Below are 12,996 nucleotides of genomic sequence, written 5' to 3'. Positions count from 1 at the left end.
TTTCAAAAATAGAAGGATCGCAATATTTTTTGTATTTACCTAGAAGTAACTTTTAAACTGGGATCAATAACTCAGAATCTAACTATTTTTTTTTTCTAATAACACATAAAGATATATATTAATTTTACTTACAGCCGTAAAAAATCCAGCCTAAAAAATATTGATCCGAGTTATTTATCGCAATCTTCCTAATAAATCAAATTATATAGTATTCCATCTATTTTCAAAGAAATATATTAAATATTTCTAATATTTCAATAAAAAATAAAAAATAATAATATTTTTTGTTTTGTAAAAAAAATTGAAAACCGGCAATTTTATCACCGGTGCTAGAATCCGGTTATTTTTTCATCGGTTTTGACCGGCTTCAAACCGACAACTTTATTTTCGGAAAGTTAGCTAGAAATCGGGAAAATAATACCGGCTTGGGCAGATTTCAAATTCTAGCTCAAAGGGAGTAGTTTTTGAAATTAAATTTTTTTTTTATATTAATAAAAAAATCGGAATATTTTCTATAGATCGTTCGCCTAACATGCATGTAGGATTATGGATCAAAGTCTAGTTTATAACTCCTATACTTTGTAAAGTTACATCTCAAAATTCATTGGTGACTTCTAACCATAGTCCATAACAAATAATAAGCACGTTAGGAAAAAAAATAATTTAATTGTACAAATGAGAGGTAAAAAAATATCATATGAAATATAATATAAAATTTCAATTATAATTTAATTGAGGTTATGTACACGATGCATCAAATAAAAAAAATATGCAAATAACCAGTTTTTTAACATGAAAAACGAATAATAATTTATCTTTTTTTTAAGGTTAATAATAATTTAATTCTTCGTTTAAAAAAAATCTGAAAAATAGAAAGAAAGAAAAGCCCAAAATATTGAGGAAAAATGAAGAAAATGTTCCTTCAATTCTAAAAAATTCCAAAAAAATTTCTAAAAGTTCTTAATAAACCCCAAAAGATTTTAGAAAACACTTGAAGCCTAATAAATTTAAGAAAATATCTGAAATCCAGAAAATTTCCAGGAATGCATGGAGACTTAAAATTTATCTGAAATGTCCCAAAATGCCAGAAAAGTTTCCAGATATATACGTAAAACCCCAAAAGTATTATTATTATTGTTGTACAATCTACAATGTACGATACCAGCATATCATCGTAGTCATAATAAATATAATAATTATTATTATTTAATTACTATATTTTATTTTTATCAGTAATATCGCCATTTTTAATTATTATCAGTAATAATTGTAAAGTTATTATTATTATTCTTGTAGAATCTACCTTTTCGTTATCCTAACTGATATTGCAAACTAAAGACTGCATTATTTGAATAGGGGTAACACTTTAACACAGTAGTTTTAGCTTCACGCAGCGCACAAAACATGTGCAATCCTGTTTTGATTCTATAGTTCTCGCACTGTATGAAGTCAAAACTGCTTTATTAAAATCTTTCCCTTTTGAATAGTATTATTCTATTTGACAAACGGGGGCGACCGTAATATTTTCATATAATTAATTAATTTTGACCAAAACCAGCGAAAAACTGGTTCGAGAAGAACAGCGCGGAGAAAAAGAGGAAAAAACAAAACTGAAGCTGCGATCAGCCACTATTTTCATCTGGGATCTTCTTCTCCGATTAGAATCTTCCATTTCCAATCGCACCTCCATATCAGCTTCGATTCGTGGAGGTTGAAATTTTCCAGCTGGGTCGGAAGGGGAGTTTCTCAGCGCTAGATCTATTGTGGCAAGACACGGATCTGACCCGTTGGATCGGATCCGACAGTGAAAATGGCTCTCTCAGGTATGCGAGGGCTGTCAGTGTTCATCAGTGATGTAAGGAATTGTCAGAACAAAGAGCAGGAGAGGCTTCGGGTTGATAAGGAGCTTGGCAATATCAGAACCCGCTTCAAAAATGAAAAGGTTAATTACTGCTTTAATCGTCCTTTTGAGGATTTTTAGGTTAATTAGCTGAATTTCGCGTAGTGGGTTGACCAATTGACTGATGTGGGTGTAGCTCTTGCAACTGTTGATTGAATATGAAATTGATTTTGCTTGTTCCATATTCTACAAGGATAACTATGGAAATGCAAAAGTAATAAATTCAGTATTATTCGGTCAATGGTAGTAATTTCAAGGATAATAATTTTTCGGTATTCCTGTTCTTTTCATGCAGTGTGTTGAATAGGGATTGATTTCCAAAGATAGGTTCATTATTTGTTAAGGTTAGAAGACATGATTTACTAAAGATTAGGGGAAAAGAAGTTAAGGTCATTATTGGAATTTTTGTTTATTTTTTCTTGTGGATTGCATGATTTATCTTACTTATTATTTCTAAAGCTTTTGGCCCAATTTAAGTGAGAATTTTTTTAGAAATGTGAGAGAAAGCTGCAGAGTCTATCAAGAATAATGCCATGAAATCTGGTAGTTTTTAGAAAAGATAATATGACAATGGATTGTCATAAGATGACCTTTGATTTTTAAATTTTTTTGTTATTACTGATTTAGAAATACAATATAAATACTGACATAAGCTAACTCTTTCTGACAGGGCTTGTCACCTTATGAGAAGAAAAAGTATGTTTGGAAAATGCTTTACATATACATGCTAGGTTATGATGTCGATTTTGGTCATGCAGAGGCCGTTTCTTTAATATCTGCACCAAAATATCCGGAGAAACAGGTACATATATTTCATTGTGCTGTTAGAAATTAAAGCGATAAAAAAATGGAATAGGAAAGTATTTACCACTCAGAAAATGGTAGTTGAAATTTTTTTTTTGGTTATTCCTGTTATGCTGCAGTTAGCACATGTCGTTAACTGTTCTGGCACGTTACTGCTGTCCTTTTATTTTTTGGTTCCGCTTTTTGTTGTTTTCTTTGTTAGACATAATGCAATGCTGTACATAAAGTAATAGCCATTTTCACATGTGTTGCATAGGTTGGATATATAGTAACTTCATGCCTATTAAACGAGAACCATGACTTCCTGAGGATGGTAATAAATACTGTCAGGAATGACATTATCGGGCGCAATGAGACTTTCCAGTGCTTAGCTCTGACAATGGTTAGTACATGTTCCATTTAATTATCCGAGAATACTAAATGAAGATAAAACACAGTAATAAATTTTCAGGGAAATTTGTTATTTCCACTGTTTGATAACCATATTAGAAATTGATCTGTTCTAAGGTTTCAATTTTCCTTAAATTATGTTGGTCTTCAATGCATTTAGTGAATCTAATATTAGTTACTGTTGGTCACTACTTCTGACTTAAAATGGAACAACAAGTGACTAATTCGGTTTTAAAAATAGTACTTTAGTATATGTGGTTTGAAGTTATAAAGAATAATGTATTTACTGCATGTGTGATACTAATGTTAGTTATGCAATTGACCGCTTCTGATATGAAAAAGAACAAAACAACTGACTACTCCGGTTATTAAATGTACATTAGCATAAGTGGGCTTGAAGTTACAAACAAGTATTATTAAATTTCTTTTTATTATGCTGTTCTCTGTAGGTAGGAAATATTGGTGGAAAAGAATTCTCTGAATCACTAGCCCCTGATGTCCAAAGACTTCTTGTAAGTAAAAAAGCCTTTTGAAGTCAGACTTCCATATATTATATCCTTATTTTGCCGAAGTAATTTATTGCCTTCTTTTTTTCATGACAGATCTCAAGTAGCTGTAGGCCAGTTGTCAGAAAGAAAGCTGCTCTCTGTCTTCTTCGACTTTACAGAAAGAACCCTGATGTTGTTAATGTTGATGGATGGTATGTATAACACTATTCTATTTTAGGTGGCTAATTTAACTTCAATCACTAGTTGGTAACATACCAATAGAAAGAAAAATGTATCTTAAAAAGTACTCCTGAAAAAAAAGAGCTGCGAGTAAGATTTCCTATCCTTCTTCACAAAAGAGAAGCATGTTTTCTTATGTAATAACCAGGTACACCTTAGAGGGAGAGAGCAGGGGCAGAACTAGAAAATTTAGATAGAGGGGGCTGAAATGTAAAATGCATAATCTGTGAAAATACATATTGTGGTCACTGGAATTTGAACCCAAGTCTCCACAACCACTAGGCTACAAGCACACATTTCGCAAATCATATACATGGTTAAAAATAAAAACTAAATTAAATTTCAATAAACATGATTTAATTTTTTTGAAATTATGGAGGTGGCTAAGCACCTCCTTCCTGGGCTATATGTAGATCCACCCCTAGGAGAGGGGTAGAATGAAATCAGGACCAAGCTTTGGGAGAACCTCATCATTATTGTCTAAGATCCATGGTTTTATGTTAAGTGAAGTGCTACTTTGTAGTGAGAGAGAGAGGCATGGCTACAAAATTGTGCACTTATTTTTGCTTTTATATTTATCAGGGCTGACAGGATGGCTCAGCTTCTTGATGAACGTGACCTCGGTGTGTTGACAGCTGTAATGAGCCTATTTGTCTCCTTGGTCTCGAATAACTCTGATGTGTACTGGAATTGCTTGCCAAAATGTGTAAGAATACTAGAGCGGCTTGCAAGAAACCAAGATGTCCCACCTGAGTATACTTATTATGGAATCCCATCTCCTTGGCTCCAGGTTATTCATTCTTTATTATTTTTTTTTTATTGAAATTCAGAAATAATTAGGTATATTACTAGACAGGGTATATTGCCACTGTTTATGTATGTTCATGCTAGTTCTTGTCCTCTTCCAAAGGCTTTCTTTCTTAAAAAATAACAGAAAGAAAAAAAAATAACATAAATATAGGCGGTATTGAAAAATCCTGAATAAACACCAAGATAGCTAAAATTGGAATGGGAAATCACAACAAGATGGATTTTCATTAAAAGTGCATTATTGCTTTACGGTGGTTTTGTGACAGATAAATCCTTGACAATATAACTATTACATAAGCTTGGAAGTCTCTCAGATAAGTTACCATTTAAATATGTATACAGGTTAAGACAATGAGGGCTCTTCAGTATTTTCCAACAATTGAGGACCCTAGTGCAAGGAGAGCTCTGTTTGAGGTACCTATTTTACTTGAAATTAGTTGTAGAACTTAAGTTGTCCATTATTAATGAATGCCTTTTTTATTTTATTTTCTTCTTTTGTATTACAGGTTTTACAACGTGTATTGATGGGCACCGACGTTGTCAAGAATGTTAACAAAAATAATGCCTCACATGCTGTTCTTTTCGAAGCCCTTGCTTTGGTGAGTGCTAAATGCACATCAAGTTTTACTAATACAATTAACTTATTGTGGGTATTTGCATTTTTTTTTGCACTCGCCTGAGTTCAACTATTTTTCTGACTATTTAGTTTTGCGTATGCATTTTTTATTGTTTTCTAAGATGGACCCCTTGTAGTTATTAGTTTGATAAACTTAATTAATACAGTGGTAGAGTAACATACTTGTATAATTACAATCATGCTATTTGAACCAACAGTTACTATCCACTTAAAATTCCTTTGCTTTTTTGTTCAGTTCCTTAACTTCCATTTTCCTGCACTTTAAAATACGTAATTTATTTTATATGGTATTGAGAATATGAATTGTCTCACTGTATCTTGGTTTCCATATAGGTTATGCATCTTGATGCTGAGAAGGAGATGATGACTCAGTGTGTGGCGCTACTTGGGAAGTTTATTGCAGTTCGTGAACCAAATATCCGCTACCTTGGCCTTGTATGTTTTCATTTTTTAACATTAAATTTGGAAATTTATATGTGTGATGTTTTTAGTCTAATTTGATGTATGATATGCAGGAAAACATGACAAGGATGCTATTGGTTACAGATGTGCAAGATATTATTAAAAAGCATCAAGCTCAAATCATCACTTCTTTGAAAGATCCAGATATCAGGTACTTTTTTAAACTTAATCCTTACGAGGTTACCATGTTTGAGATTTGTATATAAAAAATTGCAAATTTTTGATTGCATATGCAGATTACCAACACATTTTTGTTTGGTTAAGTGATAGTCATCTTGTCCAATTTATACATTTGCCATTCTGTATGTTAATTATAAATGCAATTACAGTATTAGAAGGCGTGCTCTTGATCTTTTATATGGAATGTGTGATGTCACTAATGCGAAGGATATTGTTGAGGAGTTGTTGCAGGTAAAACTAATGCAACTCTTTTTCTTACTATTATTATAATTATTGTTTATGTTCTGAGTTCACTAAAACTCTGTGGTTGTTGTCTATATTTCCTTTGGGCTTCTCAGTATCTCAACACAGCAGAGTTTACCATGCGTGAAGAACTGTCACTTAAAGCTGCAATCTTGGCAGAGAAATTTGCCCCAGATCTTTCATGGTAGGAAAAATGCTGCACACAATTATACTTGAACTGTTGATCCGTATGATCTAAACCAAATGTGCTATTGTTATTTATGCATATGCAGGTATGTTGATGTCATCCTTCAGCTTATAGACAAAGCCGGTGATTTTGTCAGCGATGATATTTGGTACCGTGTAGTCCAGTTTGTTACTAACAACGAGGATTTGCAGGTCCTAGTCTTAAATTTAACCTTTTTTTTACTAATGCAATTCCAAGCTCTTTTAATATCCTTGCTAAATTGTGTCTCTTACTATTGCCTTAACAGTCATACGCGGCATCAAAAGCTAGAGAATATATGGATAAACCTGCCCCTCATGAAACAATGGTTAAGGTACTTAATATTCTCTCATGTATGACCTGTGCCACTCAAACTGAAAGCTGTTATCTTTATACCAGTCTTATGGGTAGTCAACTGTGCATTGGTGCAAGGTCTTGTTTATTTTGTGAGTTTGTGTTTTAACTTGTATGTGGTTATGTATTATATTTACATATGAAATCCTTTCAATCTGTTTGATCGAACTGGTGAAATAATATACAGATTAGTGCATACCTTCTTGGAGAGTACGGCCATCTTTTGGCTCATAGACCAGGTTGCAGTCCGAAAGAGTTGTTTCTTCTTCTCAATGACAAGATCCCTACTGTATCGTAAGTTTGTCATTAAGTTTCGCATATGGCATTAAGTTACTAAGTAATAGAATAAAAAAATTGATTGATCATTTTACAGAATATAATTAAGATATTGTATGAAAGTAGAAATCCTTGTATTCTCATTTGAAAATGAGAGTGGAGCAAAGGATTTGGGATTTGGGATTTGGGAGAATCCTAAAGAAGGATTTGTTAATCTGTTTTTTTTTCCCATTTTTTCTTACCTTATAATATAAAAACAATTAATAAAATTGTCTAATCTACAAGAATGGAAATTTTTTATGCTTAATATCTTTTGTTTAATCTGTATCTAAATGTCTGTTTAATCTGTTTACAACCCAGATGGTGCATTGTCATAATTTGTCTTTTTCATCTCATTTAGGACCAATACTATTGCCATTCTGCTTTCAAGCTATGCCAAGATATTGATGCACACTCAGCCGCCGGATCCTGAACTCCAGGAGCAAATCTTGATTATATTCAGAAAGTGAGTAATATTTCTCTGGCGTATGTGTTACTTGGTGCATCTCTTGGTGTACTGAGAAAAGTTATATTCTTTTTTTTTTTTTAATTAGATACGAGAGTTATATTGATGTGGAAATTCAGCAAAGAGCTGTTGAATACTTTGAACTCAGCAGTAAGGGCCCTGCCTTAGCTGATGTTTTGGCTGAGATGCCGAAATTCCCCGAACGTCAGGTATCAAGATTTAAATTCAATAGAAAACAATGAGAGTTAGATTATTTATGGAAGTTCTAGATTTCTGTAAAAAAAAATGATATGAAGAGATTCTTATATGTTATCACAAGTCAACTGTTTACCTTGTGAAATCTAGTCTGCGTTGCTGAAAAAAGCTGAAGATGCTGAGGTGGACACAGCAGAGCAAAGTGCGATAAAACTCAGAAATCAACAGCAAAGTTCCACTGCCATAGTTGTTTCTTCAGATCCACGCTCAGCAAATGGATCTGCACCCATCACCCCTCAACTTAGCCTCGTCAGAATACCTAGTCAAACTGTGGTTTGTTCCCTATCTCTCCATTAGTAATGAAGAACCATATTGTTAGGTTTTTTTTACCCTTTGTATATTTATTGTGCGCTTGTTTTTCATATTCTGATATGTAGGAAGAAGTTGAGCACGAAGTAACTGTAGAGAATGGTTTAGCAGTGATAACAGAGAGCAAAGATGAACCGCTACCAGTTCAACCTGAACCTGAACCTGCACCGATTCAACCTGAACCAGTAGTAGTACCAATTAATGCTGAACCTGTGCCGGCAAAGCCTCCTCCCTCAGCAGGAGATTTGCTTGTGGATCTATTGGGGCCTCTTATGATAGAGGGTCCACCAGCTCCTCCAGGCCCACAAGTTCCTCCTTCAGGCCCAGCAGCTCCTGTTGCAGCTGTACCGGAACAAAACCTAAACCAGGGCTTGGATTTGGGTCAAGAATTGGCAGGTGCTTTGGCTATCACTACTCTGGAGGATCAAACAAACTCAGTTCAGGTAAGTTTCCTACGTCAACAGCTTTCTTTTTATTGTCTTGTGTGATTGGGTAATATATTTTGGTCAAACTGAGAAGATTTATGACAATATTTAGAGTAGAACTAGGGTGTTCTTAAGTTCACCAAACCCCTTGGTGAACTCAAGTCTAAAACCCGTCAAATCGGCTTCAAATGACGAATCCGAACCGTTGAAATCCGCCTACCTTACGAGTGATGCGCCTACATGTGAAAATTTTAAACATTCGAATTAATTTCGTATAAAGTCAATCGGTCAAAATTAGAAGGTTAATAAATTAATTTTAATGCATTCATTTTTTGAATGTTTTTTGACTGATTGACTTTATACGAATTTAATTCGAATGTTTAAAATTTTCACATGTAGATGCATCACTCGTAAGGTAGGCTGGTTTCAACAGTTCGGATTCGTCATTTAAAGCCGATTTGATGGGTTTTAGACTTGAGTTCACCAAGGGGCTTGGTGAACTTAAGAACACCCTAGTTCTACTCCAATATTTAGATAGAATTGAAACTGAAAAATAGCAATTATTATCAAAAGCTTTCTTTTATTCCACAAAGACAATACCCTGAGTTTATATATATGAATTACAACATATTCTTATAGAGGATATCTACTACCAAATACAATTTATATATTCTGTGTAATACCAAATACAGACTTTCCAAAATAGATGCACCAGAGAGAGAAAGTAGAGATGTACTAGCTAGAGAAATATATCCCTGAGAGAAACATTCCAAACTGAGATACATATCAGAATCTCAAAGATAGCACAAATCCTAATTCACATCTTGACACACACAACTAGAGACAGTTCAGTGTAGTTTTGACTTGTAATGGAATTCTATGGTGCCCTAAAATATCTGCCTTTCGCCATTTTTTTTCAAAAGAATTTTGTATTCATGTTGAATTCATATTTATAGTTGTTTCATTTATCATATTTTTCAGTTTCTAGTTGATGGATGTCTATATTATTACATGATCAAATTTTCTTACCTCTAATTATACAGCCGGTTGTCAATATTGCTGAGAAATTTCATCTGCTTTGCCTGAAAGACAGTGGAGTATTATACGAGGACCCATATGTTCAGGTTTCCCTCTGAAAAGTCTCTGTATCATTATAATATCTCAGTTTTTTTTTTTTTTTTTCTGGTTAATGTTATATACTCTTCCTACTTTGGCAGATTGGTGTGAAGGCTGAATGGCGGGCCCATCATGGGCGCCTTATTCTCTTCTTTGGCAACAAAAATACAGCACCTCTTGGATCAGTGCGGGCTCTAATATTGCCTCCGGCCCATTTAAAAATGGAACCCTCTTCTGTTCCTGATACTATTCCTCCTAGGGCTCAGGTCAGTGACGGGTGCCTTTTCATCTTTGCACTCTTTTTCCATTTTCTTGGGTTTTTATGGCTGAAGTTTGGTATAAAAACAGAAGCGTGTGATATTCAATGGATTGGTTTTCTATTCTATGTAGACTATTTTCATTTATTTTTTAATCATACCATAATACTTTTTGCATTCTGTCAGGTGCAATGTCCAATTGAAGTTATCAACCTTCGAGCGAGCAGAGATGTTGCTGTCCTAGATTTCTCCTATAATTTTGGAGCTACAGCTGTGTGTTTCTTTTCCTTTTTTTACTCTAAATAATTGATTTGGCAGTTGAGTGACAACTAACAGTAAATGTTACGTGTTTGTTTAATGAAGGTTAATGCCAAGCTTCGGTTGCCGGCAGTGTTGAACAAGTTCATGCAACCAATTGCACTGACACCTGAAGAGTTCTTCCCACAATGGAAAGCTGTTGCTGGGCCCCCTTTGAAGCTTCAAGAAGTGGTATAAATAATTTTGTGTTTCTCTAAAAATTTAGTGGTATAAATAAGTGCAAACAACAACAATAATTTTAATGCAGTAGTCCTAGCAATACCACTGACAATAAAATAAGGTCTTTTGCATCTCTCAGAAAGTTCAACACTGAGCAGAGTCAAGATTACCATTTATACATCCAGAACAAAGTCAACACTGCTTTCTAAATTGCTGCCGGCAGCATTTCAGCCGGAGGTGCTGCCGGGGCTTTTTTTATTTTCTGATGTCCAAACAACAAATCCAAACCGTTAGATGTTTAATCTATATTATAATCTACTTGGAGACCAAATTTTACATTTTTTGGAATTTTTTTTCTATTTATTAAGCTGGTTTGAAAACCGCTGATTTCAATGCTGCAGAAATTTACTGAAATCAGCGGTTTTCAAACCAGCTTAATAAATAGTAAAAAAATTCCAAAAAATGTAAAATTTGGTCTCCAAGTAGATTATAATATAGATTAAACATCTAACGGTTTGGATTTGTTGTTTGGACATCAGAAAATAAAAAATATGGTGCCAGCACCTCCGGCTAAAATGCTGCCGGCAGCAAATTAGCCGGACCCCTATTATCCATGTAGCAAAAGTCAATACTGCTTTCTAAGTTACTAGAAAAATTAAATAACATTTAATGTTGATTTGTTGCTGTTTACTGAGCAGGTTAGAGGCGTAAAACCTATGACCCTTCCTGAAATGGCTAACTTGTTTATGAGCCTTCACTTGGCGGTTACTCCAGGGCTAGTATGTTACTTTAACTTTCTTAAATTCCTTCGTTATTTTCTCCAATTCAGTTACTGAAATTTTCTTCCACTGGCCAGGATACAAATCCAAATAACTTGGTTGCTTGTGGTACCTTCTACTCGGAAAGCACCCGGGCTTTGCTTTGCTTGGTAAGATAAAATTATTTATATTGTGTTTTCTAGAATAAAATTTTCTATTTTCATTGATCTCCACATGTTAACTCCTTGTTGATGTATTATCTTTCGATAGGTACGGGTTGAAACAGACCCATCAGACAGAACACAGCTACGCATGACACTTGCCTCAGGCGATCCTGCATTAACATTCGAGTATATCTCTATGGCCTTCTTTATAATTACTTTCTTAGTAGGTTTCAACAGTTGTAGCTTATGAAAGATATACTTGTTAGGTTGAAAGAATTCATTAAAGAGCACTTGATCAACATTCCATTGGCTATGCAATCATCCTCTCCAGTGGCTCGTCCTGTGGGACCCGCTCCAGTTCAGCCACAATCTCCACAGACTCCGGGTAGTTATAACGATCCCGGTGCCATGCTCGCTGGCCTTCTATGATATTTAAACAAGCCGGTTACATCCTAGATATATTATACAGCACATTTCAAACAAGATGCTACAATTAACTTACCTGGTAAGAACAATGTTGCATTTGTCGAAAGGGTTTCATGGAAGAAGAGGATGGCAGTGTAAAGACAATTTTGTAAAGAGGCCCTTTCATAGTACAAAATGCCGGAATGTTGTTTGATTCTTTGGGGCCATTTGTTGTAAGGCCCCTTGTAATAGAGGTATTGTCAGTCAGTGTGTGCATGCTTGCTTTCTCTTTTATTCTCAGTTTTACCATAAGGGTTGTTACTTTGTGGGTCCGGTAGAAGGTTAGCTTTTTGTGTGATTATTTTTGTTTTGCTGGTTCAACCATTGTAAAAGCTTTATTTTGTGTTGCACCATTGTTTGTATTGATAAGTGGTAGGAGATACATAGGGCAATGAGTTATTTTGTACATCTGAGTGAACCTCTAAACCTTGTGCATGCTAATTGGGCATATCCTAGCCTCTTGATCATAAGCTTTGAATTTGTATATTTATGATTTACAGGATTTCTGAATGATCAAAGCTGTTTCCAACGATTTAATATCAATAATGGTATATAGTTTACGAGTCATATACAAAATTACATATCACAATCTACAGGCCTTAAGGAAAATAAAGATAGAAACAGTTGTATATAGTTTGGTTGTTTTATAATCTTCGTAATATTTAATGTTTTTGCTCCTTGCAAATATTATTTTGAAAGGTTCTACGTAGAAGCATAATGCCCTTTGAGTGCTGAGATTTGTTTGAAAGACGAGATTGGATTTGTTTTATAAGCTCTGAAATATAACTGGTCCCAAGTAACCAAGCAAAAAATAATAATAATGCATTCACAGACGGATTGGTCATGGAAATTAGCTGTAATCATATGTCATTTTATGGGCGAGTTTGAAGTATTATTAAAAAGACAATTCAAGTATACATCCAACATTAATAATATATCCATTTGAACTTAAAAATATTATAGATATGTTTTTATTTATTTTAGATAGAGTGTGTATCAAATTTGAGTTAATTTAGAATTTAATTGATCATCTAACATAAAGTTATAACTCCACGGTGAAAAGTATTACATTGTTCAATGAAAAGCTAAAAGACTTGATACTAGTGCTATCTAAGAAATAAAATGAAACGTACATGTAAAAATCATAATAGATTGATAAAAATGAGTTCGAATGTTTGTTGACTTCCACATAAAGGGCAACTGTAATAAATAAAATGCTAAAAAAATTCAAAAAGAAAAGGAAACAGAAAAAGGAAAAGAAGATTCACAGTGTATG

The 12,996-nt window shown here is 34.0% G+C and overlaps 1 protein-coding gene across 1 annotated transcript; it reads left to right on the top strand.

The window, feature by feature from the left end:
* Positions 1-1,522: 1,522 nt before the first annotated feature.
* LOC144556396 (AP-2 complex subunit alpha-1-like) lies at positions 1,523-12,263 on the top strand. Its single transcript, XM_078304742.1, has 27 exons — positions 1,523-1,942; positions 2,571-2,702; positions 2,961-3,086; positions 3,544-3,606; positions 3,697-3,794; positions 4,405-4,612; positions 4,975-5,046; positions 5,139-5,231; positions 5,603-5,704; positions 5,785-5,882; positions 6,061-6,142; positions 6,250-6,338; positions 6,427-6,532; positions 6,628-6,693; positions 6,901-7,007; positions 7,390-7,494; positions 7,583-7,703; positions 7,840-8,022; positions 8,127-8,501; positions 9,527-9,607; positions 9,701-9,865; positions 10,043-10,129; positions 10,220-10,345; positions 11,032-11,112; positions 11,190-11,261; positions 11,362-11,441; positions 11,522-12,263. The coding sequence occupies exons 1-27, from the start codon at positions 1,811-1,813 to the stop codon at positions 11,682-11,684; spliced, it is 3,213 nt and encodes a 1,070-aa protein (XP_078160868.1). The 5' UTR covers positions 1,523-1,810; the 3' UTR covers positions 11,685-12,263.
* Positions 12,264-12,996: the final 733 nt, after the last annotated feature.

This window comes from Carex rostrata, chromosome 7, assembly GCF_964058835.1.
Source record: "Carex rostrata chromosome 7, lpCarRost1.2, whole genome shotgun sequence".
Taxonomy (NCBI): domain Eukaryota; kingdom Viridiplantae; phylum Streptophyta; class Magnoliopsida; order Poales; family Cyperaceae; genus Carex; species Carex rostrata.
This window is presented reverse-complemented; position numbering and strand designations above follow the sequence as displayed.

Excerpts from the sequence above, each read along its gene's own strand:
- LOC144556396 (XM_078304742.1), top strand. The coding sequence starts at position 1,811 with ATGGCTCTCTCAGGTATGCGAGGGCTGTCAGTGTTCATCAGTGATGTA. Across the intron at positions 5,883-6,060 it reads TTGAAAGATCCAGATATCAG|TATTAGAAGGCGTGCTCTTG; the intron begins GTACTTTTTTAA and ends ATGCAATTACAG. Across the intron at positions 6,694-6,900 it reads CTCATGAAACAATGGTTAAG|ATTAGTGCATACCTTCTTGG; the intron begins GTACTTAATATT and ends AATAATATACAG.